The sequence below is a fragment of the Borostomias antarcticus genome, assembly GCF_949987555.1.
Source record: "Borostomias antarcticus genome assembly, chromosome: 14".
Classification (NCBI taxonomy): domain Eukaryota; kingdom Metazoa; phylum Chordata; class Actinopteri; order Stomiiformes; family Stomiidae; genus Borostomias; species Borostomias antarcticus.
The window spans coordinates 17,783,569-17,811,239 of record NC_140247.1 but is presented as its reverse complement, the minus strand read 5'-3'; the positions used below and the strand labels follow the sequence as shown (position 1 = coordinate 17,811,239).

The following is a 27,671-nucleotide window of genomic DNA, read 5'->3' as shown; positions in this document are numbered from 1 at the left end:
CATTCACCTGTTCCACAGCCAATGCCGTTTGGCAGAGTGAGCGAGGTCACTGCTTTGCAGCTTGCTCGATCGCCTTGTTGAGAGGGGTCAGGGAAGAATTTTTACAGCTCACTTATCTGGCCCCCGGGTGATTACTGTTTTTTTGTTTCCCTCTAGAATATGTAGAAGTGGGTCGTATGCCCACCTCCCTTGTTCTCTGTTAAGCGCATTGTGTTGCCTCTGGGTATGAAATGCGCTATACAAATAAAGCTTTGATTGATTGATTGCTTTTGAGTGAAATATGCCTCTATTGAATTAATTAATTTCTTACTTCCTGGAAAACGGTAGGTCACGTGCAATGACAACTGGTACCTTAGATTTTAGGCCAATAATCTTACGACATCCACCCGTCAATCAACGCTATCCTTCTATCAAATCTGTCTAGTTCTTAAAACCCGTCCACTTGTCAATGTCCCAATCAAATTCCTCTAAACATATGTCCCACCCTCATAGCTTGTTTGCATCGGAAATACGTCAAACTACAGAAGTAAGATGATCTCAAACGTCCGTTTCAGTGCGACTTAAATCATGATTTTCTTCTTTACTATATGTATATTGTACTGTTGGAGATTCAACTAATATTTTCACTCGCTGGTACACATGTAGTTGTGTGGGAAATTGTGTGACAATAAACAGACTTGAGTTGAGCTTGCGTAGCCGTGAGAAAGGCACCTATGCCAGTTTCTAAATGACTTGAAGGTCACCCACCACGCTACCTCGTTCAAAAACACTGAGATCTCTGAGGCTGAACTGATTGTGGTTTGAGTACTTGTGTTGTCCCGAGGGAGGGGGGCGTGTCCATGTGGGTGAGGGAGGGGGGCGTGTCCATGCAGGTGAGGGAGGGGGGCGTGTCCATGTGGGTGAGGGGAGGGGCCTTATACTTCACACTGTCCAGAGGATTGATACAAAGAGGCAACAATCAACTGGACAAAGTCAGCTGTTTATTACAGATGAGTAGTACAGAAATCAAACCGTACAAAATACCAAATGTTTATTCTTAGTTGAGAACACAAGGCCAAGATGTCTTCAAAGAAAAAATAAACATATTGTCATACAAAGATACACTGTACATGTCGAGGAACATAAATTAAAGCACAACAGGCATCTTTATGTACAATTAAAAACGCTCCCATCAAGCACAAGCCCCGCCCCCAGCTTGCATCGTCGGGCAGATTCACTTCTTGAAAACGTTTTCTGGACCTTGATTAATCAGTAAAATAATGATTTACCTGTTATTATCATCACCTGTTATCATCACAGCCCCACTAAATAACTTTAACACAACCGGCTTCTTCCGTCCCCCCAGGGGCAGTAAGAGAGGACGCCGCTTCGTCACGACGCAACATCCTGCGCCTCCGTCACGTCAGAGGGGTGGGGGGGGGGGGGTAACAGGGTCAGAGTTGGGGGGGGGGGGAGACAGGGTCAGAGTCTGGGGGGGGTAACAGGGTCAGAGTCGGGGGGGACAGGGTCAGAGCCGAGGGGGGGGGGGGGGGACAGGGGTCGTGGTTAGAACAGAGCGGACGGCCGGCCGGTCAGATGTTGATGAAACACTGGTGGTTTTTCAGCTGCTCTGCTTCGCTGAAGCTCTTGCTGCACTGGGAGCACTGGTGCGCCGCCCTCTCGTTGCTGTGGATCAGCTGGTGTCTCTTCAGGTACTCCACGCGGCTGAAGCGCTTCCCGCAGGCCTCGCAGCCGTAGGGCCGCTCGCCCGTGTGGATGCGCTGGTGCCTCTCCAGGTTGCCCAGGCGGCTGAAGCTCCGCCCACACTGCGGGCAGCGGTGCGGCCGCTCCCCCGTGTGCACCACCTGGTGGCGCTCCAGCGAGCGCGAGTGCGTGAAGCGCTTGCCGCAGAGCTCGCAGCGGTGGGGTCGCTCGGCCGCGCAGGCGCACTCGTGGTTTTTGAGCGCCCAGGCGTGGCTGAAGGTGTTGCCGCACGAGGCGCAGGGGAAGGGCGTCTCCTCCGCCCCGGCGCCCTCCAGGTGGGCGCTGCCCAGGGGGCAGGGGTGCTCCTCCAGCTCTGCCTCCGTGGAGAAGCCGCCGCCGCAGTGCGGGCAGAAGTGCAGGAGGTCGCCCACTTCCTCCTCGCCACTGTCGTCCACGCTGCCCGGGCCCACCAGGCGATGGAGCGCTTCGTGGCCCGCCAGCTCCACGGAAGCCGCCTGCACCCCTACGACCGCCGCCGCCAGCACCTCCTCCGCCGCCACCGCTGCCGCCTTGGGCCTCCTGGGCCAGCCCTGCCTCTTCTCCCCCCCCTCCGACGGCTCGGGGGGGTCCAGCTCCCCGTCCTGCTCCAGCCCGTCCAGGCCGATGTACTTCTGGGACAGGCTGAACTCACTGCCGGGGACTATTTCCGGGTCGGGAGTCACCGGGTGGGAGCCGGCGGCGGCGGCGGGGGGGCCACTGAGGGCCGCCTGTTCCCGCCCCCTCTCGGCCCTCAGCGCCGTCTCCAGGCCACTCAGCTCCTCCACGCTCATCCCTCCCTGGGAGTCCTCCGTGGGCGGGGAGCCCACCTCCCAGCCCTCGTCATCCTCCTCCTCCTCCTCCTCCTCGTCCTCCTCCTCATCCTCATCAACGTCACCACCTTCTCCCACCCTCAAGGGCGGAGGGCGCTTGGCCCCGTCAGCGCCCGAAAGACTGTCCACCTCTCCTACTGGGCGGAGAACCAAGACAGGGGGAGAGAGATGGGATGGGGAGTAGTGAGGGAGGGAGATAACAGAGGGAGAGAGAGAGGAGGAGAGAAAGAAAGAAAGAGAGAGCGCTTAATTAAAACCCTTGAGGCTCAGTGGAGCTGCTGCTGCTCCATCTTAGTCAAAATGTATGATGGGTGTTTTGTTTGTGGTCTGTCTGCCGTGGTCTCGGGACACGGGTACCTTCGCTGTGGGCCCTGGAGCCGGCGTGGTCAGGCAGGTCCATCCTCAGAGCCTCCTTGATCAGCCGCAGAGACGCGGGCTGGTAGCCCCCCTCCACCACCTCTCCAGACTACAGGTACGGGGGCACACAACCACATCAACCAGAGACTACAGGTACGGGGGCACACAACCACATCAACCAGAGACTACAGGTACGGGGGCACACAACCACATCAACCAGAGACTACAGGTACGGGGGCACACAACCACATCAACCAGAGACTACAGCCACAAAGAACAGGCTCTAATTAATGTGCCTCATGATGCCATTTCATATTCTGTGTGGCTTAACAACGTTCTAACGGCTATTGTCACATGTCTATCAGCTATCTCTCGAGTGCTGGAATAGAAATCAGTTTTCTCCTCTAAAAAGGTACGTTCTTGAGGTTTGGAGAGGTTTGGAGAGCCCTAGTGAACGAGCTCCTGGGCTACAACCGGCGCATGAAGTGCGAATCAATACGTTTTCCTTCAAACGCAACGCTGCATAGATTCAGCGACTCAAAAGCCAAAACTTAAGACCTGAGCTCTCCCACCGCCGGGCTGATACACACAACGCCGGGCTGATACACACAACGCCGGGCTGATACACACAACGCCGGGCTGATACACACAACGCCAGGCTTTTTATAAACCCGCTCTGTGATGCAGTGATGCTGTGCCACATTCTCCTAGCTGCTCCTCTCCCCCCCCGCTCCCTCCCTCCCCTCCTCACCTCCTCTTTGATGTTGGCCGTCTCCTCCCCCTCTCCGGCAAGGCTGCCCTCCCCCTCCTCCATCTCCTCCCCCTCCTCCTCTTCTTCCTCTTCCTCCCCGGGGAACTGGATGAAGTACATCTCCCTGGCATCCCTCCTCCCTCCTCCTCCGACTCCTCCACCAGCCACCAGGCCTGCTGACGCTACTGCGCCTCCTCCCTCCTCCCACGCGCCTCCGGGCCAACCTTTCCCATAGGCTGCTGCCGGGCCCAGCTTCTGCTGGCCTCCTGCAGAGGGGGAGGAGAGCGGGGGAGGGGGGGGAGAGGGAGAGATGGTGATAATGAAGGAGAGAAGGGGGCGGAGAAGTGTGTGGGGGGGGGTAGTGGTTGGGGGTGGGGAGAGGGGAGAAGAGGAGAGTGTGTAATGAAGGAGAGGGTGGAGAAGTGCGTGTGTGTGCGTCAGGGGGGGGGGCACAGACGAGGGAGCCAGAGAGGAGTGGGGGGGGGAGGGGAGGGGGAGGGAGCGGAGTGTGATGAAGGAGAGAAGAGGGCGGAGAGGTGAGGGGGAGGGACAGATGGGGGAGGACGTGACGAGGGAGAGAAGGAGAGGGAGGACAGAGGAGAGAAGCAGGGGAAGGGGGAGGTGGAGAGGGAGAGGTGTAATTAGGAGGAAGGGGGAGGAGAGCGTGATGAAGGAGAGAGAGGGGGAGAGAGAAGTGGAGGGAGGACGGCAGAGAGTGAAGGAGAAGAGGGAGATAAGGAGGGGAAGGAGGAACAGAAATGAGAGAGAGAGAGGCAAGCAGAGAAGCAGAGAAGAGGAGAGAGAGGAGAGGAGGGAGGCACAGATGAGAGAGTGGAGGAGGCGGGAGGGAGGGGGGGTGGAGAGTGCAGGAGAGAAGTGGAGGAGGTGGGGGAGGGGAAGGAGAGCGTGAAGGAGAGAGGAGCGGGAAGAGAGAGAGAGAGAGAGAGAGAGGGGGAGGGGAGAGCAGAGAGAGGAGCGGAGGAGGCGGAGAGGAGGGGGGGGGAGGGGAAGGAGAGCGCGAAGGAGACAGGAGTGGGAGGAGAGAGAGGGGGAGGGGAGAGGAGAGGAAGAGAGAAGCAGGGGAGGCGGGGGCCAGCGGGGGGAGCAGACGGAGGAGGGAGCGTGTGTGTGTGAAATGAAAGAGGAGTGGGAGGGACAGAGTATGCAGCGGAGAGAGAGAGAGAGAGAGAGAGAGAGGAGCGGGGGAGTTGAAGGACAGAGGAGGGGGGGAGGGAGAGAGGAGTAGGAGGGAAAGGGGAGGAGGAGGAAGGAGGGAGGGAGACAGCTCAGCTCCTGCCAGATGGCGTCCAACAAAACATGTCGGTTCTCAGATAAGCGTTGTGCGCTTTCTCGCCTTATTTTAGTTGTTTAAATAAGGATGAAATACAATTATAGCGCAATGATTTACAGTAATCCAATTTCTGCTATCAATATAATAAGGTTTCTATAACAGACAGGTCGAGAACTAGATAGCATACTAATATGGTCTGTGATGATTCTGTGGCTATACTTACAAAATGTGAACACTTACGGGGCACTTCAATTTTTCGTTTTTTCCGCCCACTGTCCTCCGTCACCGTCAGACCGGAATTGCGGCGATCCGCTGCCCACCCCATGCCGTATTTGCGTTCATTTCTCAACTTGTTCTCGGTCAGTCTCAGTCTCAGTTTAAGAGCCTCGTTTTCTTTCCTGTTCAGAGAGATTTCCACCAGGTAGTCGTTAACCGTTTCCTGGAACAGTTTGGTGATCTCGCACACCGACGCACGTATCAGGCTGTCCATGACAGCGGTGAGGTGGGTCTCGAACGTGGTCACCGAGTCCTCCATCGGCTCGATAGGGCTGCTGGTCAAAGACTCTCACGGCGAATGCAAGAACTCGAACAGATACTCAGCTGCAACACAATATGATCAACGTCAGCTTCTGTAAGTTATGTAATCACAGCTAATGAATGGTAGCAGACCACAACAATTAGTGCATAACAACTTTAGAAAGACAAAACACGTTAATAGCTAGCAAGCTAAAGTTAGCCAAGTAAGCTAGCCTTGCGAATGTTAGCGAGCAATAAACTAGTTACCAGCTTTGGCGATATCAATAAACACAATATTTCCCGTCATTTTTGATTCCCGATACAGTGTAACATTAGATAGCAAGCTGGTTGGCTTAGCAACGTTAGCCAAATCGCAACTGTAAAAGTATGGTCAACAAAATTAGTTATTTTTACCAACTGTTCTGACTAGCTGATAGCCGCCACCCTTGTTCAATCAGTGGTCAAGTGGTTCTGGGCAGCTACAAGCGAGCTGGCGAGCTAACGTTAGGGCTGCTAGCTTCAATGCTAACCTAGCTAACAGCACTAACGTTACTAGCTGGTGTTACGTACCGTGTACTCGCTGAAATGAAGTTATTGACGTACCAAAGAGCGTAATGCGGCGTGATTTTACAGACACCGAGGGGTCTGGCGGCTGCTGATAAACCAAGAGACCAAAGAGACGGTCTGACAAAGGAAAAACAGACCGAACTTTGCGTCCTCCCTTCCCAGCAGTGTTTTCCTCCTCCTCACCGCCGCCTTTCGAGAACGCTTGACAACACTGAGCATGCGCAGACAACACTACCGTACACTCGAGAACAACCGCACCCGACGGAATTGAAGTGACCATATGATGGGCTTTTCCATCGTGATTATTTTGTAATAATGAGACAGAGAGAGATAATTGTTATTGACAGTGGGGATTAACGTTTTGGCATTGAAAAAAAAGTTTCAAATGTTCAAGTGTATGCTTCAAACTTCAATACATCCTCCAGGATGGTTGGTGGCGCACTACTTGTCAGTACATTTCCAGTCATCAAAATAGAGCACACTCCAGAAGAAATCCTCTTTATACAAGCGGAAAGCGGCATATACACGTAACACAATAGTTCTACTGCCGAGTAAGAGAGGCAACGTCAAAGAAGTAATCATGCCGATGTTTTTGGTGAATACTAATGTCGCCAAGAGTGATGTTCCACCTGCACTACTGTCTGAGGCCACGGCGGAATTGGCCAAAGCGATGGGCAAACCTACACAGGTGCGTTTTAGAGACCCTTTCTTTCACAAGATGAACCGTTCTGTCTTCTGGGATGCTTGTCGAAAGTTGGGCATGCGCAAATCCCCCGGATTTATAAACTGGGACGTTCGGGATTTGTCTATTGCTATTAGTTAGTGCAAAGCTGAACACAGCTTAAGATAGTAGCCTATTTATTGGGTAGGATACTGTGACTGTCAAGGTTCGTGTTGCGATGCCCAAATGGAAATGGCCTCTATCTAGCTTCACTAATAGGCTACCCTGTGCTCTGCTGTGTGTCTGTTTCAGTATATTGCTGTGCACATTGTCCCAGACCAGATGATGATGTTTGGGGGCAAGGGAGACCCCTGTGCTCTCTGCTCTCTCCACAGCATTGGGAAGATCAATGGTGCTCAGAACAAACTGTATTCTAAACTACTGTGTGGACTGCTCAACAAACACTTGAGCATCTCCCCAGACAGGTGGACAACACACACACACACACACACACACACACACACACACACACACACACACACACTCACATGCAGGGATGCACACATATACACATACACACATGCAGGGATGCACGCACGGACACACACACACACATACACATATGCAGGGATGCACACGCACACACACACAAATGCAGGGATGCACACACACACATGCAGGGATGCACACACGCACGCACACACACACATGCAGGGATGCACACACACACACAAACACACACACATGCAGGGATGCACACACACAGAAGCCATACACACAGCACTCACTAACCTTTTCTCTTTATCTTTAAGTGTTAAACGTAGTTGATGTTGAAACCCTCTCCCATGACGTCTTGTCCGTGTTTCAGGATCTACGTGAACTTCTTTGACATGGAGGGAGCAAACGTGGCCTGGAACAACTCCACCTTCGGCTGAGCTTGGGGGGGGGGGGGCGACGCTCGGAGATGACGGCTCCTACTGCATCCACTAATGAACGTAGCTGAAGCAGTCTATTAGCTAACGTAAAGACACCCAGCACTAGTAGGCTAACATAGAGTAGTCATGAATGCACTTATTTGGACCATTGCTAACTAGCAAACCCTTTCTCTACACTATCTGGATCTATGATTTGAAATTACAATAAAGTGAAGGACCTCTCTGATAACTGGATGTGCTATTCATGGGTTTTCTTTTAGTTTGGTTTTGATATACAGAATGTGTGTCCACAGTTCAGATCACTTGACAACAAGCAGAGAGAGCAAATGTACTTTTCCAGTCACAGTTAGTTTATTACCATTTGTCCTAGGCTCCACTAGTGCTCGACAACATTACATTACAGTCATTTAGCAGACGCTTTTATCCAAAGCAACTAACAATAATTACATTTAACGTAGGAAGAGCCAATGTACTACTACTTGCCAGAACTCACAAGTGCATCTTCTCTCTAAAACAAGTGAGTAAGAGCATAATCTAGTGCTGAAGGCAAAGTGCAAGAATATCAATCTAAAGTACAGTGCAGTATAATATAATATACAAGACAAGCATCCATACATGTGTTATACAGCTGAATGAGATGAATAATGCCTTTTCTTGTGTATGGAGTTACGCCAGAGCTAATTTGCCATTGGTGGTAACCACACCTCAGAGGCCTGGTCTGACATGTAGCATTGTAAAGCTAAACCGCCAGACTGTGACCATGGCAGGTTCTATGGTGAACGCTAATGTGGCACTAATCTGACGCTAACCGAAGAGCTGGCCAACGCCACGGGCAACCGTCCTGAGTCCCGTCCTGCTTTACTGAGATCTACACCGTTTGTCCAGAGAAGGGATCTGCAGTACTACTGATGGGCAGTCTATAAGGCTGGAAATTGAGCCAGTCTACTATAAGCAGTGGCGAATAACATAATAATAGGTGTGTGGCTGTTCACATATCACCATGAGACAGCGTTTACTATTTCAGTCATGTGGAAAATACATTGAGATAAGTCACCATGAGTCAGCATTCACAATCCCACCAATGTGAACACGCTCACAGATGTGTGCTTTGTGCTTCTGCAGCTGCAGACGTCTTTGTTTATCTGATCCCAGACCAGTTGATGACGTTTGAGGTGGGGTCAGACCCAGGTGAACACTGCTCCTACCACAGTGTTGGAGCCATCAGTGAACCTGAAGTATTCACAACTGCTGTATGGTCTGTGAACAGTGAGGCATCCTCACCCAGGGGTACCAACACGCAACACACCACTCATAGAACTGGAACCCTTCCATTTGTCTTATAGGATATATTCTCAGTTGACACTTTATTAGGTGCACTTGCATGCTCATTGACGCAAATAGCCTGGTCCTCCAAACAGCGAATGGAGGTTTTGTAAAAGTTAAAACAGTATTGTAGGAGCCAATTATGATTGAGTTGATTTTCATTCTCTCTTTGTTGTTATCAGTGTGTGTGTGTGTGTGGGTGTGAATATAAGTGTGTGAATGAGTGTGCATGGCCACAGGTGAATGTTCCCTCCCCCCCAGGCTGAAGGCGGAGCCTAGGGGGAAGGCGGAGCCCAGGGGCAGGGCGGGGACTAGGGGGAAGGCGGAGCCCAGGGGGAAGGCGGCGCCCAGGGGGAGGGCGGCGCCCAGGGGGAGGGCTTAAGAACCAGGAGAGGCCGCTCCAGGCCTGGCTGGGAGACCAAGCAGTCTTTTGAGCATGCAGGGCCATTCATTATAGGCCATAAAAACCACTGACCAAGTTACATTGATTATTTCTGTTGTATTGTTTTCTTTTTTGATGAATGAATCTTTGAAGTAATTGACAATAAATGGTCAAACGCAACGACGGTTCTGCACATCATCATTCTTCATCTGCATGGATCAAGATCTGCAAAACTCAGCTGCCTGTAGTAGAACTCCAGGGAACAAAGGGGGACCTGAGAAAGCTGCTACAGGTATTGTCTCATGAGGGTTCTCTTTGGACACGGGGAGACAATCCGAAGTAATGCAAGTATAAGTCCAAGGCAACTCCTCTTAGAATTTAAATACACGGCTAGTTCATATTGAACAGACGGACCAACATGTTTAGGACATGCAAGGCGTCCACTAGGTGGCGCTGTTCTCTCTTTGTTCCTTTATTGGCTATTGCCTGAAGATGTTGTGATTGGAGGATGTGTTGGAAACGTTTGATTGGTGGTTGCTCTGCTGTGTTAATGCTACTAATGATACTCCCGTTCTGCTGCCGCTCGTTTCTGTACTGTATTTCCTGATGTGATGTGTATGTAACTAAAAGGGAGTGTGGGAAATGTCGGGATCTGTGCTGCTCTCTTTCTGTCACGCCCCCTCTCTCCACTGCAGCCATGTCCTTCACTTCCGCCCTCTGCCCCCTCCCCGCCCCGCCCCGCCCTGCTCCGGTATGCCTGGAATGCAATCACCTGTACCGACCCTCTCCAAACACACCTGTTCCCCATCCTCATCAGCAGCTGAAGGCCTCTATAAACCCCTGGCTCCTTCTCTTCAGCGCCAGTTTGTTGTTTGAGCTATTGCTGATGTTAGTAGACCTCGCTGCCCGCTAGTCGCATGTTTTCTAGAGACGTTTGTTTTATACCCTATGTTTTTCCCGTTTTGTGACGCCAGCTGGCCCAGCTTCCTGAAGACCGTTTCAACCCTTTTGCTGAAGACTCCAACCGCCCAGTTTGTGCAGTTGCTCCTGTTCCCTTTTTTGTTAAGAAACCCAGTAAACCTTTCGTTGAGCTTGAGCCTGAGCCTGTTTCTGTGTCTGCTTTGGGGTTCCTTAGCCTTGCCAATTCCTAACACTCTTTGCTGAAATGTTTGGATGTGGGCTGATGTCTGTTAACTGTGTTGAAGTGTTGGGATCAGTGCTGTTGTCTGTTAACCGTGTTGGGTTTTAAATTCCCTTTTCAGCAGCCCCCATCTCCCCTCCCCTCGAAAGGCTTTTGCCTCTTGCCAGGCTGCTACTGTAAATAAGAATTTGTCCTTAACAGCCTCACCTGGTTAAAAAAAAGTCGACATGGTGAAGAGTTTCAGTTGTTTGATCAAAGGGGTAAGATGTCTGATCTAAGGAACTTGACCGTGGTATGGGTGTTGGTGCCAGGCGTGGTGGTTCTGGTATTTCAGAAACAGCTGCCCTCATGTGATTTTCACACACGAACAGTCTCTAGAGTTTACGGAGACTGGTGCTACAGCATAAACACACAAAAAACATTTGGGCCTAAGCAGAGGTCAGGGATGAAAGGCCACAAATGCTCAAATAGAAGCTGTTTAAGGCAGTGGCGTGCAGAAGGGCACCTTGTTGAATCAATGCCACAAATAATTCGGGCTCTTCTGGAGGCAAAAGGGAGTCTGCAGAACCTGAAGAACACATGTGTGGACTGCTGAACAAACACCTAGGAAACCTACAGTAGATACAGACACGCGCACACACAGTTCTTCAGCAGGACAATGAGTAACCCATATGAACAGTGGCCTGGCCATGTTTAACTTTTGCCAGGGGTCAGGGGTTGTTTCTTCCAATGGTCAGTGTGAAAACGTCACCTCAGTTGCCGTACATGGAACTGCAATCCATTAAAGCTATACATTTTAGCCAGAAGGGGGCGACATAGAGCTGCCAGACCAAGCAAATGCTGATGAATTTCCAATGACAGTCCTCACTCCAAAAGAAGCACCTTGAAATCCTCAAACATAAAATAATCTTGCAAAAATATATAATAATATTTCAAACGAACAAGTGTATGCTTCAAACTTCAATACATCTTCCAGGATGGTTGGTGATGCATCCTGGAGGAAGTATTGAAGTTTGAATCATATTGTACACTTGTATGATTTATATTATTTAAATAATTAAACACAGAGCTGGTTGATGCTGCCAGGGAAAGGGATGTCTGGCGCCCCCTGCTGGAACTGCTGCCTCCGCAACCCTACCCCGGATAAGCAGATGAAGATGGATGGATGGATGGATGAAATAATTAAAAACTCAGTAGTGTTTCCAGTAGTTAATTTTATACCATGTAGCTAGTGCTACTCAAACTAACAAAGTATATTTTGCTAGTCAATTACTGCGTAAAAAAGTACTTATTTTTTATTTCTTTTTTACTCTACCGGTTATAAGCACACCTAGGAACCAGCAATTACATTTCACTGCAAATTAAACCTGTCTGATAGGCAATATGACACATAAATCTGACTTTTGACTTTGACTCCATTAGGCTACATTTCACCTCAAAGGAACCAGAAGGACAGGATGCAGCTGTTATCAGAGGTTTGTCCACAGCGACCAATCTGACAAGAGGACCGGATGCTTCCTCAACAGGGATGTGACCTCTGTTGGTGCCTGTACCTTAGACAACCCCTGCTTATGCCCACACAAGACCATATTTAAGGAAGGAGGCTTGTGATTATAAGCTGATAGTGTTGTGGACCAAGACATGTCTCTGAGCTTTGCTTGCAGTGATGCAATGGCGGACTGGCCATCGGGACGCTCGGGATGAAACCCGATGGGCCGGTCCTCAAGTGGGCCGGCCTGGTTGCTGTGAGTGAGATATTCCCGGCACTAACTGGCCCGACCTGCTGTAAGTGGCCGTAAATGCATCCCCCCCCCCCCCCCCCCGCTCAACAAATCACACGAGCACCCCCCCCCCCCCCCCCCCCCGCTAGGCCTGTTGTGGTTTTTCACATGCCTCTGTAATATGATCTTTAGAAACGTCTTTAGACACGAAATAGCTTCCTCACTTCCACACAGCGTGCTGGAGCAATGATTGCGCGCTGTGCGAATGCGTGCTGGAGCAAGTGAGGAAGCTATTTCGTTTCGAAAGACGTTTCTAAAGATCATGGCATGTGAAAACCACAACAGGCCCATGCTCTATATGTAAGCACAACTAGCGATTCATCAAGACAGATTGATGAAAACAACCGTTTCGCGGCAGAAAATAGATTTTTAGAAACTGCATTCTAAGTGCCCCGACCACCGCCATTACATGGATATACTGGCTCGCGCTGGATTTTAAATTTCTTCTACATGCCTCCGAACTACACCAAAGTGATCTCGGTGAGTCAAACGTCTTATAATATGTCATAAATAAGGTCCAGGTTGTCAAAAATGAGCATTGTCCTTTAATTCATCTGCAAATCAGACTGTACATTTCCTTAAAAATAAAATCTTCCCCACCGTGGCTTGAACCCCTGATCTCACACATGGGAGTCAGGCGCTTTATCCACTACACTACTACACTACCGAGGAACTTGGAAGTGTGGGATGTCATAGTGTTTTTGTTCCTATGGAATCTCTCCCGTACTTCCAAAAAAAAGAAAGGAGAGTGAAAGAAGGGAGGGAGAGGGATGGAAAGGCTGAAAGTAAACGTCGGAATAAACCCACAGGCTAGCAGAGGGTGTGGATGTTGTTTCCCAAAATCTTCCCCACCGGGATCTTGAACCCCTGATCTCCCACATGGGAGTCAGACCCTTTATCCACTACATAGAAATGCAGGTCAACAATGGGACGGAGGGAAGGAGGGAGGGAGGGAGTGACAACTAGGGATGCGAATTTCGACTAATTTTAAAACCGAGTAACCTAACCTGATCCTACTCGAGTAACCGATTACTCAAAAAAAAGATTACTCAAAAAAAGATACCGTCCAGACAGAGTGCATTTAACCCTGGCCCCCTCGGAGGGGAAAACGTTTTTTTCCGCCGTCATTACCGTGGCGGTGCTTTCATGTCTCTTCCATGTCCTTGCAAATAAACATCTTTAAAAGCTGATGTGTGGTTGGATGCATTACTTACCATCAGATTGAATAACCCACAACCAGGTTTTCATGAAGCTATCGGAATCGAAAAACGCAGCCTTTTAATGTGGATGCACTGCCCAGCTCATAGCTTATTAAGCCTATCGTTAGGCTACTCTGAAAACTCTAAGCCTACAATATGCAACCAGACCTCTAATTTACTAATCAAAATTAAGTATTAAACCAAGCCTTTACTGCCGATGCCGGATAACAAGTGAATTAATTTTTAGCGTTATCTAAAAAGCCGCGACACTCACTGCCTATTTCCAATTTATTGGACAATAATGGAATGGAATAATGGATTCCTTCATCAGAGAAATGTCCATGCAAAACTAAATAGATTTATTGAACAATAGGCCTATTCATTCAATATTTATTTATAGCAGGCTGGAAAACTATAGGAGTAGGCTATACGCACATGGACCTGTGCTGGTACTCGCTGTCTTTTTCAGCACCACCTCAGGGCTCATTACCAACATGATTAGCCTACCGTAAAATGATGGGAGTGCTGCGTGGAGCCAGAGTACAAAGTCCACTCACACCACTGCCTACTATGCACAGTATGCAGATAAACACAATCAGAGACCTGGCAAAATCAGAGACCGGGTACCAGCGTTTAATTGTCAAAACAAAACAAATGAAGTGGCATATATAGGCTATACTCACTAGTTCTCTCATAGGCTACCTACGCTGTAACAGGTTTGAAAGTCCGAGGCTCGATCCATAACACCACGGTGTAGTTTCGAAAATGCTTGACAGTACGGAAAACCGAACCATGGACAGCTAGCATTAGCAAGCCCATGGGCTAATTATTGCTAGTTTTCGTGACCACGTAACTTTGCACCCAAGAACTGTGTCCATGTAAATAAATATAGCTTTTAAAACTTAACCAGTTAGCTGGCTAGACAGTAGTCAACAAGTAATCAGTCATCACTACCCCTGACAGCTGGCTGCATTTATTATTTTTACGATTGGTGCACTTTTAGATATTCCGTTTAATAGCCAGGCAGGGGGTCCCCCGGGATCCCCAGACAGCTGACGAGTCATGCCCTATCTAATATCTGATCAATGTTTGCCTGAAAGAGCCGCAGTGACGTTGGCAGCGCCTTTCTGAAAAGTTGAGATGGCAATGTTTTTAAAAAGCCAGAGCGCTCGAAAAAAGACTCCGTATACAGCGCTTTTCTCCAGGCAGCTGCCAACGCTCTATCCTCGGTAAGAATTGAAAAAGGGCACAGGCGCTCAGAAATGCGCGCTTTCACGGCCAAACATGCCATATTGTATAGCCTTTAGATTAACCGAGTAGTGTTTATTTTCCGACTAGCAGATCACCTACTCGGGTACTCGAGTACTCGGTTAACCGTGCACATCCCTAGTGACAACCCGACAAATGCTATCTATGGTGCGCTGGCTTACAGCCACGCACAACAAGGCAATTGCAGGCATTTGAAATTGAGTTTATTGACCATTTTGGCCATACAGTAATCTCTCCCGTTCTTCTTTTTAGCTGTGACAGCAGCTCTATAGCTTGATCTGCCAGACTGTTGACAGGCACCAGGATGAGGGATCACAACTCTCCTGTCTTGGCCTCCCTCCACTGGCTCCCAGTGCAGGAGAGAGCACAATTCAAAACCCTCATGTTCACCTATAAGCACTAAATGGACTTGCCCCCGATTACATCTCAGAACTCCTGGAGTATACATCAACACAAACATCAAGAACCCTTAGATCAGGTGACCAGAGACTGCTACATGTCCCCCGGTCTAACCTGGTCTCAGAGACTGCTACACGTCCCCTGGTCTAACCTGGTCTCAGAGACTGCTACACGTCCCCTGGTCTAACCTGGTCTCAGAGACTGCTATATGTCCCCCGGTCTAACCTGGTCTCAGAGACTGCTACACGTCCCCTGGTCTAACCTGGTCTCAGAGACTGCTATACGTCCCCCGGTCTAACCTGGTCTCAGAGACTGCTACACGTCCCCTGGTCTAACCTGGTCTCAGAGACTGCTATACGTCCCCCGGTCTAACCTGGTCTCAGAGACTGCTATATGTCCCCCGGTCTAACCTGGTCTCAAGAGGTGACCGAGCCTTTGCAGTAGCAGCACCACGGCTGTGGAACCACTGGACATTAGAACTGCCCCTGATTTGACTACATTCAAGAGAGCGCTCAAGACATATTTCTACCGCAAACTGAATTACTGAGATGTGCTCCATATCAAATTTGTATTTTCTTTATTATCTGACTATTCTTGTTGCTCATTACCCTTAGTGGAGTTCTATATGTCCTTCCTCTGCTCAGTTGTTGTCTTCATGTTTTCACCTGATGGAACCCACGCTTTGGGCAACCTGACCAGTTGTAAATAATATGCGTGTAACAAATAAAGATGACTATGACTATGCCAGTTGGTTGGTTAGTTCGTGGGTTGGATCTGCTTGCAGATGCTCACTGTACATGCATGTTGCAGATATTGCAAATTTGCGCTTGTCATTTGTCTAGTGCTATTGTTGTACTGCGTGCACTGTGTATGCTATGTTTATTTATCACTCTTGATTTTATTCTGTACCTCTTCTGTTATATTCTTTTCTGCTGCTATAATGCCCAACCCCCCCACACACACACACAGACATTTTCTTCATCAACATCATTGCAGACCAACATAACATTATTTTGGACATTACTTTTGATTGTATTGCATATAGGATCATATTGCATTTGCCTCCTTGCTATTGAATTTAGCACTGCCCTTTATATTATGTGTAAAATAAATCAAAACTAGAAATGGTGCTCAGAGAGTCCATGAGTGCATTTCTTGGTTCTGTGCGTGTGCTTGCAATCACCGTGTTCCGGTTTTCCCATCCTGGACAACCCCTCTCATCCCCTCCATGATGATCTGTGGCAGGTGAGCACCTTCAGCCACAGGCTCCTCCTACCCAGGTGCAGGCTCCTCCCACTCAGGTGCAAAACAGAGCGGTTCAAGCGCTCCTTTGCCAGAGACCATCAGACTCTATAACAGTGCCTGAGTGTTCCTGTGTGTTTCTGAGTGCTGTGGATGTGTGCATGTATATGCATGTATATTTGAGTATTATCATACCTATACAGACTGTATGTATGTTGCCTATGTATATAGGCTATCCTATATTTATGCATACTGTAGGCCTATTTATTTATTGTCATTTAATTTTATATATTATGTAGGCTATATTCTCTATACTCTTTATTCCACTGTACCCCCCCCACACACCTGTAGTATAATCTATCTATGCCATCGAAAATATAACGGTCTCGCCCTGCGCTGTCGCGTGGGTAATAAATCTGATTGTGCAGCCTTGGGATAGGCCGACTCCAACCTCTTCAATCGCGAGAGTGTGACGCGAGGTAAGGGACGGAGTTTCAGAGCCACAGCCCACACATCATGAAAAACATGGAGGGACATTGGTGTGGTTGAATTACATTGCACAACTAAACTCTGCATTCCATGTACTGCAGGTTTTATATGTTGGTTTGAAATATCCAGACAGGTCGGCGACAACGCAGAGAGGTTTGGAGCGTTTTCTACGGTCCTTATTATTGCAGGTTAGTGTTCGTAGCCGATGGTCGAGGTATAGAAATGTGACTGCCATGTTTACCTATCGCGCGCGAATGTTACAAGGGAACTAGGGCTGTTGGCTAGACAACTAATGTGCTTTCGAAACATCTGCAATTTCTCGGAAGATGTAGGCTATCAATAATAGTAGCTTATTCTCCACTATCGGTATTTGCAGAGCTCCGCGTGCGACTTAATTAATCACATTTGTGACCATTTCTCTGTCCAGTGCCACTGAGATTTCTCATTGGTCGCACCAGTGCGAGCGGTCTAGTTGGTCAGATTCAACGTGTATCTTCTTTCCTCTCTTCTTAACTAGAAAGCCGTGACTTAGTCAAACAGCAGTGTTGTGTGCATTAGCTGTGTTGTTATCCCGCTATAGGCTATCATTGGTTTATTATGACCCAGTGGCGCCGGATTGAAGGCTACAACGTCACGTTACTCTCATGAAAGTTAGACGAATACCAGGCAGCCTCACATGCACTTTATGTACTGTGTATGTTTTAGATTGATTGTGTGCCTACAATGATTACTATTATTGTTATTATATAATATTATTATTTAATGTAATTATATGAACAGAAATGTACGTGTATGTTCTCTCCTAGTAGTGCTGCCTGCTTCAGACAAGCAGAGTAACTAGTAACTAGTCCAAGTGCCCTTGGTTCGATACACATGGCAGTTCAATGACCACGCCCACATGGGGGACAACACACTTTCATTTATGTATTTTGGCCAATAACTGTTAGCCTTTTTGGTGTTTGAATGAACTTTATTTTGGGGGCGGCTGTAGCTCAGTTGGTAGAGCGGGTCGTTCAATGTTCGAAGGGTCAGTGGTTCGAATCCCAGCTCCAACTGTCCACATGTCGAAGTGTCCCTGAGCAAGACACCTAACCCCAAATTGCTCCCAATGAGCAGGTTAGCACCTTGCATGGCAGCTACCGCCATTGGTGTGTAAAACCAAAACCAATGTGTGTGTGAATGGGTGAATGAGAGGCCATTGTAAAGCGCTTTGAGTGCCGCTAAGGTGGAAAAGTGCTATATAAGTGCAGTCCATTTACCATTTTCTGCATGTTTTTTGTGTCCCTGTTGACATATTTAGCAGATATCACCATCAACCAACTACATAATACTCAAAAGTCACTAAAAAATACTCAAATTAATGCACAAAAGTACTCAAAGTAATACTCAAAAGTTAGTAAAGTAAATTTAACTTTAGTCAACCAAGCACCAAGTGTTGGCTAGATAGCAACAGCAACCAACAATTTTGTTATTATTAGCTATTAGCAGTGACACAGAAAACTAACACACTTGCATTCACTTACTGTCAGAATGATTTGACCCCTCTGGACTGTTGGGTAGGCGGCCAGCGGCGATGTCGGACTATGTGAGGAGAGCGTTCAGGGTCCAGCTGGCCTCCGTCATGGACACCCTGTTGAAGGCGGCGGTGTGCGAGATCGCCCAGATCTTCGAGGGCAGCCTGAGCGAGCAGCAGACGGAGCTGACGCAGCGCGTGGAGGAGATCTCTGCGCTGCGAGGCCGGCTGGAGGAGGCTGAGAGGAGCTTACGGGGGGACGGAGGGGATCCTGACACAGCAGCCCAGCTCAATGCTGATGCCGAGACCTCCAGCCAGACCATGTCTTCAGTGGTGACAGATGATACTGAGATAGACGATGGTAATTTAGACAGGTCTCAGACCTTCCAACAACAGAAATACTTGTCATATTTTGTCATTTTGACTTGAGAGTCACTTCTAACTCTTCTGTGTGTACGTGTGTATGGGTGTGTGTGTGCGTGGGTGTGCGCGCGCAGTTCCTGATGATTGGTGCGCTCCCATCCAGTGGGACGAGCCTCTGGAGCAGTCTTCTGAGGACATGGAGGAGTGTCCGAGCGTAACGCTGAAGCCCTTGAGTGTGTCTCTGTGGCGTATACCCAACATCAAACAGGAGGTCTGTCACCAATGATAACAGAGTAGGACTAGCAGCTACCATAAAAGTGTGTGGTATTTCCACACACCCCATGCTTAAGACATTAGCTGGGCTAGAAGTTAGAACACCAGCAATAGAAAACGTGACTTCATGTCAAAGCAAATCAATCAATCAATCAAAGCTTTATTTGTATAGCGCATTTCATGCCCAGAGGCAATACAATGCGCTTTACAGAGAACAAGGGAGGTGGGCATACGACCCACCCCTACATATTCCAGAGGGAAGCAAAAAAACAGTAATCACAGTAATGACCCCTCTCAACAAGGCGATCAAGCAAGCTCCAGGAGTATGTTTGTCTACCGGCTAAGAACATTTATAAAGCAATACATTATATTAAATTACATTTCAGAGTAAGAGAGGCTAAAAAAAAATCATCATAGGAGAGAGGACATCCTACGGACATGCTACGACATCCACAGCAGACACAGGGGTATCTATCGGACTCCGGGAGGTCTGCTGGTGACAGTGGGGCATCCACTGGACCTGGTTAGAAGATAGGAGGGAGAGCAAAGAACAGCCTAGCAGTGGTGCTTCTTGGAGAACTGATTGAAATTCATGATAGTAACTGAAATATGTTTCGAATGCAATTTATCGTTTTGTGTTTTTGTTTTAGATCTCACAGATGATGTCTTTGTTTTTAGGTAGAGGATGATTTTGAATCACACCTTATTACAGCCCTATCCACAAGCCCTCCTCATAAAAGTGAGTATTATCTTTATTGATTTTGACATTCAGCTGTAGAAAAATAAAGTAAAAATGTAAGATGAATGTAAATTAAATGTAATTAAAATGTCATTTCCCTAATCCTGCCTTTGCTGTTGTGGTTGTTTTGTTTTGACTTGTTTTTGTGTTGCGTGTAAAATGTTGTCTGACTGTAATACATGTTGTAATTATATGTGGTTAATATGTCTTCAAATAATAAAATAAAATATCAATAAAAAAAAATAAAAAATGTCATGTCCCCTATGACCCAGTTAACTCTCTCCTCTCCTCTCCTCTCCTCTCCTCTCCTCTCCTCTCCTCTCCTCTCCTCTCCTCTCCTCTCCTCTCCTCTCCTCTCCTCTCCTCTCCTCTCCTCCAGGGTCAGTAGCAGATGATAGACTAGATAGACTCAAACGCAGGCTTGAACGTCTGAACTCTTCGCTGACCGCGTCAGGGTGCAGTTATGAACAGGGCAGAGGCCAAGAAAAGAGGCCAGTGAAGGTGAAAAAAGAAGCACTTACGACACCAATCACTCCAGTCCGAAGACGTGTAAGAAAACCACAGCGGAAGCATGATGAAGAACTATTTTCCCACAGCTGCAGGTATTGCCCGAGGCTGTTTGAGACGGAGGGGGGCCTGAAAGTGCACTTGTGGTCCCACAAAAAGTGTTCGATATGTCACAAGACGTTCCCCTTCCCAAGCCTTCTCCTTCAGCACATGAAGAAGTCCCACAGTGTGAAGACGGAGAAAGACGCAGCTGAAGAGAAGCAGAGCAACAACCACAAAGTCGGTGTTAGTAAACGGCACTCTTGTAAATACTGCAGTAAGAGGTTCCTCACAAAGGACCTCTTGAAGGCGCATGTAGGAAGTAAGCATTCAGAACCATGGGAGAAGGAAGAGAGGGATGGGGACCCGACCTGGACAATGTCTGCTGGTGATCCCAGTGAGCAGCAGCCCTCCACCATCAGTAGCGGCTCACCCAGGTCCCAGAGAGCTGGGAATTCCTCTCTGACCGTGTCAGGACAAGAAAAGAGGCCAGTGAGGCTGAAAAGAGAAGGGTTTAAGACGCCCGTCCCTCCGGTCCGCAAAAAGAAAGAGAGACTAAAGCGAGATCAGAAGAGTCACAAAACGAGCACAAGAAACGCCAGCAAGTCGGAGAGCAAAGACGGAGTGACGAAGGTCATAGAGAATAAAAGGAAGACGAATGCAAAAGGAAAATCTTCCAGCTGCAGGTATTGCATGAGGGTGTTTCAGTCAAAGGCGAGCCTGAAGAAGCACTCGTGGTCGCACAAAAGGTGTTCGAAGTGTCACAAGACGTTCCCCTTCCCGAGTCTGCTCCGTCAGCACATGACGGCGTGCCACCGCGGAAAGACGGAGAAAGACGCAGCTGAGAAGAAACGGAGCAACAACATGCATGTGGATAACGACCCTGATGAACCCCGGGAGGAGGAAGAGAGGAATGGAGACCTGGACTGGACAATGCCAATTAAAGATCGCACAGACCAACAGCCCTCCACCAGCAGTAGCTCTCCAAGGAGTCCAGCCACTCGCAACCATCGGGGGAAAGGAAAGAGACTAGAGGTCACAGGCAAGGCCGTCCCTAGGGGCTTCACCTGTAAAATATGTCAGAAGGTTCTCTCCACTAAGATGACCTTAATAGACCATTTACGTATCCACACCGGAGAGAAGCCGGTGATCTGCAGGCGCTGTGGAGAGAGCTTCCGCTGCCATGCGGTGGTCTCCAAGCATCGCAAGACGTGCCGGGGGCAGACGGCGGGCAAGACGGACGCCAGGAAGAAGCTGCCCTGCAAGGACTGCGCCAGGAGGTTTTCCACCCAGGAGAAACTCACCAAACACAGACAGTTCGTCCACAAAACAAAGCTCAACACCTGCAAGATCTGCGGCCAGGGCTTCTCCTACATAGGCTGGCTGAGTCTGCATTATGAGCGAGTCCATACCTGACGCCCCGATACGCGGCCATCCTGGACACCTCAACCCCGCCGTGCTGGTCCTACCGCAGAGCATTTCTTTTCATATTGTGCTTCACAGCTCAGTTTCAGAAACAGTGGTTGACACATTGTAACAAAAGGTGCACGTAGTACAATAGGCTCTGTGCACCAGCTCCACTACTTCCTGAAAGTCACTTGGCATCTTTATTTCCTGTCCTATATGATTGGATTAAGTGATTAATCAGGTGTGCGGAAGACCCAGCGCACACCTGATTAATCACTTAATCCAATCATATAGGACAGGAAATAAAGAAGCCAAGTGACTTTCAGGAAGTAGTGAAGCTGGTGCACAGAGCCTATACTGCCAGAGATTAAGAGAAGGGAACTCACCCAGCATTTGTGCACAGTAATAATAAGTGCACAGGGGTATCGTCTCTCTGGCCAGCAGAGACCGGCCCAGCTTGACAGATGTCACTAGTACAAAAGTCTGTTTCTTGTTCCTTTGAATTCAACTTCAGTTGAAATTACAACTGGGATTTTTGAGAAATTTATTTATTTTCAAAATCTAATTCAACATGGAGATGCCATGAATGTCCATGCTCACTTAAGAGATAAAAGATCTTGGGTGACATTTAAGTTGTTTCTAGTTTTGTAACTCTCCCTATAACCTCCAAAGTCACTGCCAGACATGTAAATCTGTGATATTTTGATTCAGTAGTCTGGTAGAAATTACAGATGGGATTTTTGAGAAATTGTTTTATTTTCAAAATGCATTTTGACATGGAGATTCCGCAAAGGCCCATGCTAAAAGATGTAGGGGGGCATTTTAGGCGTTACTGGTTTTATAGCTCCCTATTAACTCCAAAGTCACAGCCAGACTTGTAAGTTTGTGATGTTTTGATTCAGTAGTCTGGTAGATGTTTTAATTTGGTATTTCAGTTTTGCTCAGTGTAAGGAAACTTTGGTCTGGAGTTCAAACATATGTGTTATAACTACGACAGAGTACGACTGTTTGACAACGGTCACAATATTTTTGGTTGAATAGCATTTTTACATCTAGTCTATAAAAAGTGATTAAAGTCATTTAACATTTTTACAGATGTTGTTCTTGTAATGATTGATTGACAGAGCGATTCGTCCAATCATCGTAGGGTCAGCGGTTCGAATCCAAGCTTTTCCTGTCCACATGTTGAAGTGTCCTTGGGCAAAGACACTGAACCCCAAATTGCTCCCAATGAGCAGGTTAGCACCTTGCATTGCAGCTGCCGCCATTGGTGTGTGAATGGTAAATGGTAATGTGTGAATGAGAGTCCAATATTAAAGCGGTTTATAAGTGCAGTCTATTTGGATGAAAGCGGTGTGTAAATGCAGTCCATTTACCTTTACATTTCTTAATGAATCGCACGTGCTCAGAACAATATTCTTGTCTCGGCCACATTATAAATTGAACTCTTCCATTTGTGGATGGTAACAACAACACACAGATAGACGTAATACAGTATTAGCAAACTAATGATGGTGGAATTAACCTCGAGTCCACAGGCACACACACACCCCTGCCCCCATTCTGAGCACGTACCCGCTCTCGCGAGACCTACCCAACCATCACATCGTTTCATTTCACCCCCGTCGCAACGCTGGCAAGAAGTAGACCTCTGCGGATTTTGATAAATCTTTGGCGTTTTTCTTGATCCATTCATAAACGAGTCAGCGATTGGCTGAGATAACAGTTTTGATGGATCTACAGTTAGAAAATATCTTCAGGAATATTAAGAAAACTAGCTCGTTTGCTTTTAGCTAGTTGGCTAGCTAGCTGGCTGTGCTAGCTGCTTACTGGCAGGGGCTACCTTCTTTGGCTACAATTCCTTGCATTCGGTCATCTGTGCATTTTGTTGAGTATTTTGTGGTTAGCTAATTTTTCAATGGTAACTTCGTGACAAAATAAGGCATGCGTAAATGCTATTTACAAATACATCGTGTCGCTTGTCGTTTTGTATTGGATGCCTGCCAAGGTATTGTTTTGGTCGACCAAGGGTACAGATATTGGCAGTGTGGGTTCCCAGGTGTGGACTTAATTTGAACTTGCCACGTACTTTTCTAAAAAAAAATTAAAGCAGCGGCCAACGAGTGCTGATATGCAAATCTTCAAATCAAGAATGATAAAATCGTAGGTGAATCAATAGGTCCAGTCTTTGGTCTTTTTGTGTTTAGCTGTAGAGCCAAATACCCCTTGGTGGGCACCTTAGCTTGGGCGGCTGAGAGCCAGAGCAAAGGTAAGAAACTGACTTGCACCCAGGAAGATGGAGACTGTGAGGAACACGTTCCATGCTCAGCTGGCCACCGTCATGGACTCGCTCCTGGCGGCGGCGGTGTGCGAGATCGCCAAGATATTCGAGAGCAGTCTGTGTGAGCAGCAGGCGGAGCTGACGCAGAGAGGAGAGGAGATCTCGGCGCTCCGAGGCCGGCTGGAGCGGGCAGAGAGGAAGATGAGGAAGGCGGGTGAGGGAGGGGATGTGGTGGGGACTGGACCCGGACCAACCAGGAGAGAGGGAGGAGGAGGAGAGAGCAGCCCCAGGCTTCGGGCTGATTCAGGGGCTGGTAAGACCCAAATTGTTTCCCGTCCACTCAATCCTCAGCTGTCAATATTTGTGATGTTACTGTTTGGATACTCACTATTTGTGTGTGTGTGCAGGAGGGGACCCTGGGAAAGTTTCCTTCAGTGAGACAGACCCTCGTGGTCAGGAGGAGGTCAGTGAGAGCCCTTTCAGGGTTAAAGAAGAGACGGAGCAGGGGAGAGCCACATTCAAACAGGAGGTTGGACTCTTCCTTTCCTAAAGCGGAAATGTCTTGTTCCTCTGTTTCTTCTCTAGTTAGCCATGTTGGACGAGACAAACAAATATAGCAACAAACATGTTGGATGCAATTTACTTTGCCTTAGTGTATAGTAGAACCAGTCGAGAGTCAGCCTAACATAACTCCAGTTGTCTTTTTACAGATCCACTCATGTGTTGTTTGTAATCCTGTGTTCCACAGTTTAAGGAGTCTGGCCCCAGCCCCAGTGCTCAGGAGGCCCAGGCCCCGGAGGGGAGCCAGGCTGGGGGGAACCCGAGGCTAGGAGACCCCCTGGGGGACACCAGGGGCACCAAGCCAGCGTGTAAGGGAGATACAACACACCTCAAATGCAGCCTCTAATTTTGAGTAATATTACTAATTGATAGTGGCTCACAGGGTCGTTTTAATGAGGACATGTTTAGGCTCGTATGAAGCTAATTTACTGCAGTCGTACAGTCGCAGTTTTAATAGAACGGGCAACATGAAATTTTGGGGACTGCAGAATGGCCCACCCTTCACCCCCACTAGAGCCGGCCCTGATGTTATGCTCCCATTCCCAGTGAAAGCCCTGTACTAACGCGGATCTCCCCAATCCCTGGTAGTGTCTCATTGGGAGGAGGCTTCCAGAGACAACCCCAGGCCCCTCCAGGAACCGGGCTCCACAGGCCGGCCTGACCACAGCGCGGCCCCCCAGAGGGACTGGCTGCCTGGGCTGGAGGCGGGCCGCGGCGGGGAGGCCGGCCTGGAGCTCCTGGCTGAGGGGGGCGGCTACCCTGCGCCCGGGGGGAACGCAGCCGGCGACGCCGAGGCCAGCTTCTACCGGCCTGGGCTGGACCAGGAGGAAGAGGAGGAGGAGGAGGAGGAAGACGACCCAGCCCTCCTCTTCCTCGACCAGAACCCAGACCAGGACCTGGCGCCGGAGAGCGGGAGGGAGGCCCGTCCGGACCCTGGCCAGCGGAGCACCCCGTCGTCCTCGTCTTGGCGTCCGAGGGACCGGCCCAGGCGGTCGGTCGCCACCAGGGACCCGCTCCGCCCACACACGCCCAATGCCCTGCCGCACGCGCACAAGCACGCGCTGGGCCACGCGGGGGGCGGGGCCCGGCCCTACACCTGCCCGTACTGCGGCAAGGCGTTCACCTACCCCTCCCACCAGCGCCGCCACCTGCTGCGCCACACGGGCGTGAGGCTCCACCCCTGCTCCGTGTGCGACAAGAGTTTCCTGACCCCGTCGGAGTTGACGGTGCACACGCGTGTGCACACCGGCGAGAGGCCGTTCGGCTGCAGCCAGTGCGGCAAGCGCTTCGCCCGCAGCGGGAACCTACGCGCCCACCAGAGGGACGTCCACATGGGGAAGAGGCCCTTCGGCTGCGACGAGTGCGGCAAGCGCTTCGCCCACCGCGGCAACCTGCGGGTGCACCACCACCGCGTCCACCAGGGGGCGCCCTACTTCCTGGACCCGCTGCAGGACGGCAGTCCTCTGCCGTCGAACGGGTAGCCTCGCACCCCGGGGGGGGGGGGGGGGGCTCGGCTCCGTTTGAAGACTCTGCAACGTAGCCTTCCTCCCCTGTGGCACTTAGAGGTGACCTCATCACCCGGCTCATGGAGCTCCTAGAACAAACTGATCCCAGATACTGTAGAAATCGCTTTGAATTTAAATTTCGGCAAAAGTTAATCGTTTGTTATTGTTGTATTGTTTTTAAACGTGGCGGCTTTCTAAGTCGTTTATTTCTCGTCATGCAGCTTATGACACGTTATGGTGTACGACCAGATCTGATCTAGTGCCAGATCAAAACTCCTAACCGTGGTCAAACGAGCGGGGAAACTTTGAACTGGGCTGACCTGAGAACAGTGGCTAGGAGCCATTCCATGGAACCTCAGGCTCATTGGACTATGAAACGGTGCACTCCACTATGTAGCCTAGAAAAGTCTGGACCATTGCTCTCTGTAGGAGAATTGAATGGAGGAGGTATTGTAGTGATATAGTATTGAGTTGCATGCAGAGATGACCATGTGTATAGAGTAACACCCCTGTATTCATCATGACTATCATGTTTTCTTCTACTGTACATACATTCCTGGTGTTAACAAATGTTAACTGTAAACTTTAACACATGCATACTCAATAATGGTCATTGTATCTTCCATGGTTGCTATTCATATAAAATGAATAAAACCAAGTGCAGTCATGGTTTAATCATCGTTATTGTGTCCTACTTTATATTGAAAGCTGTGTGTGATGAAATTTGAATTTTATTGGTTCACAAATGAAACAAACGCCAATCCTCTGTGCCGTTGTGTGTGAGTGCAGTATTCATAGTTCCCATCAGAGGGCAGTGTTGTCTGTGAGTGCAGTATTCATAGGTCCCACCAGAGGGCAGTGTTTATCTTCTAGAGAAGACAGGCAGTATTCACAGGTCCCACCAGAGGGCAGTGTTGCGTGTGAGTGCAGTATTCATAGGTCCCACCAGAGGGCAGTGTTTATCTTCTAGAGAAGACAGGCAGTATCCATAGGTCCCACCAGAGGGCAGTGTTATCTTCTAGAGAAGACAGGCAGTATTCACAGCTCCCACCAGATGGCAGTGTTTATCTTCTTGAGAAGACAGGCTGGTAGAGCAAAACGTGAAACCAGCATCATGGTTTACTATGAGGGAGGAAAAGGCCATAGAACCAACCATATAAAAGCCAGCCCCAGTCCTCTACTGCTCAGTGAAGCTTTTTCTGGCATTTTCTGGTTTCACTTTTAACATAATTACCTAATTTAAAATTCTCCCAAATGCATCTTTAAGTTGGTCTTCCTGGGAGAACCTCTGATCAAACCATGACTGGATAGGTGAAAGGAGGCAGCCCTGACCTCTACACAGCTGTCAACTACCTGGGCGTGCGCTGTATCCGATCAGTGCTTCTCCCAGGAAGGAAGGGGGTTGTGTTTTCGGAGAACCCCTCACCATACTGATAGCACATTATAGCCTCTCTCTGTCTTTGAGTTCTGAGAGGGTCCAGCTGGTCCTGCACTACTTACAGATACTCTGTCCATTGTGTCTCAAGGGGCCTGGGGACAATGAAGGCTAAGGGGACTTCTCTCTCTCTCTCCCCCTCTACTCTCTCTCTCCACCTTCTCTCCCTCATTCTACTAAATACGTAGACACA

General features: G+C 48.9%; 4 protein-coding genes across 4 annotated transcripts; 3 read left to right on the top strand and 1 right to left on the bottom strand.

The window, feature by feature from the left end:
* Positions 1 to 1,057: 1,057 nt before the first annotated feature.
* LOC311317461 (uncharacterized protein) lies at positions 1,058 to 6,190 on the bottom strand. Its single transcript, XM_084448543.1, has 5 exons — positions 6,038 to 6,190; positions 5,192 to 5,551; positions 3,847 to 3,926; positions 2,910 to 3,018; positions 1,058 to 2,689 (listed from the first exon to the last, which is right to left on the bottom strand). Exons 2-5 carry the CDS (start codon positions 5,484 to 5,486, stop codon positions 1,572 to 1,574), a joined length of 1,602 nt encoding a protein of 533 aa, XP_084304669.1. The 5' UTR covers positions 5,487 to 5,551; positions 6,038 to 6,190; the 3' UTR covers positions 1,058 to 1,571.
* A 357-nt stretch (positions 6,191 to 6,547) lies between these two features.
* Positions 6,548 to 7,845, top strand: mif (macrophage migration inhibitory factor). The gene is made up of 3 exons (XM_084448712.1): positions 6,548 to 6,722; positions 7,008 to 7,180; positions 7,564 to 7,845. Exons 1-3 carry the CDS (start codon positions 6,615 to 6,617, stop codon positions 7,628 to 7,630), a joined length of 348 nt encoding a protein of 115 aa, XP_084304838.1. The 5' UTR covers positions 6,548 to 6,614; the 3' UTR covers positions 7,631 to 7,845.
* Positions 7,846 to 16,902: 9,057 nt separating this feature from the next.
* LOC311317460 (uncharacterized protein) lies at positions 16,903 to 21,705 on the top strand (the record flags this gene model as incomplete). Its single annotated transcript, XM_084448542.1, has 5 exons — positions 16,903 to 17,043; positions 18,416 to 18,729; positions 18,866 to 19,002; positions 19,683 to 19,743; positions 20,123 to 21,705. Exons 2-5 carry the CDS (start codon positions 18,429 to 18,431, stop codon positions 21,703 to 21,705), a joined length of 2,082 nt encoding a protein of 693 aa, XP_084304668.1. The 5' UTR covers positions 16,903 to 17,043; positions 18,416 to 18,428.
* Positions 21,706 to 23,345: 1,640 nt separating this feature from the next.
* On the top strand, positions 23,346 to 26,636 carry LOC311317250 (uncharacterized protein). Its single transcript, XM_084448320.1, has 4 exons — positions 23,346 to 24,290; positions 24,385 to 24,506; positions 24,726 to 24,846; positions 25,127 to 26,636. Exons 1-4 carry the CDS (start codon positions 23,993 to 23,995, stop codon positions 26,017 to 26,019), a joined length of 1,434 nt encoding a protein of 477 aa, XP_084304446.1. The 5' UTR covers positions 23,346 to 23,992; the 3' UTR covers positions 26,020 to 26,636.
* The last annotated feature ends 1,035 nt before the right edge of the window (positions 26,637 to 27,671 follow it).

Bases quoted from the DNA above. Each gene is read 5' to 3' on its own strand.
- LOC311317461 (XM_084448543.1), bottom strand. From the start codon at position 5,486: ATGGAGGACTCGGTGACCACGTTCGAGACCCACCTCACCGCTGTCATG. The intron at 3,019-3,846 runs GTAGCGTCAGCA...CCGTACCTGTAG, and splicing joins GGGAGGAGGGAGGAGGCGCA to TCTGGAGAGGTGGTGGAGGG. The intron at 2,690-2,909 runs GTACCCGTGTCC...TTCTCCGCCCAG, and splicing joins CTCCAGGGCCCACAGCGAAG to TAGGAGAGGTGGACAGTCTT.
- mif (XM_084448712.1), top strand. From the start codon at position 6,615: ATGCCGATGTTTTTGGTGAATACTAATGTCGCCAAGAGTGATGTTCCA. The intron at 6,723-7,007 runs GTGCGTTTTAGA...TGTCTGTTTCAG, and splicing joins CGATGGGCAAACCTACACAG to TATATTGCTGTGCACATTGT. The intron at 7,181-7,563 runs GTGGACAACACA...TCCGTGTTTCAG, and splicing joins TTGAGCATCTCCCCAGACAG to GATCTACGTGAACTTCTTTG.
- LOC311317250 (XM_084448320.1), top strand. From the start codon at position 23,993: ATGGAGACTGTGAGGAACACGTTCCATGCTCAGCTGGCCACCGTCATG. The intron at 24,291-24,384 runs GTAAGACCCAAA...GTGTGTGTGCAG, and splicing joins TCGGGCTGATTCAGGGGCTG to GAGGGGACCCTGGGAAAGTT. The intron at 24,847-25,126 runs GTAAGGGAGATA...AATCCCTGGTAG, and splicing joins CAGGGGCACCAAGCCAGCGT to TGTCTCATTGGGAGGAGGCT.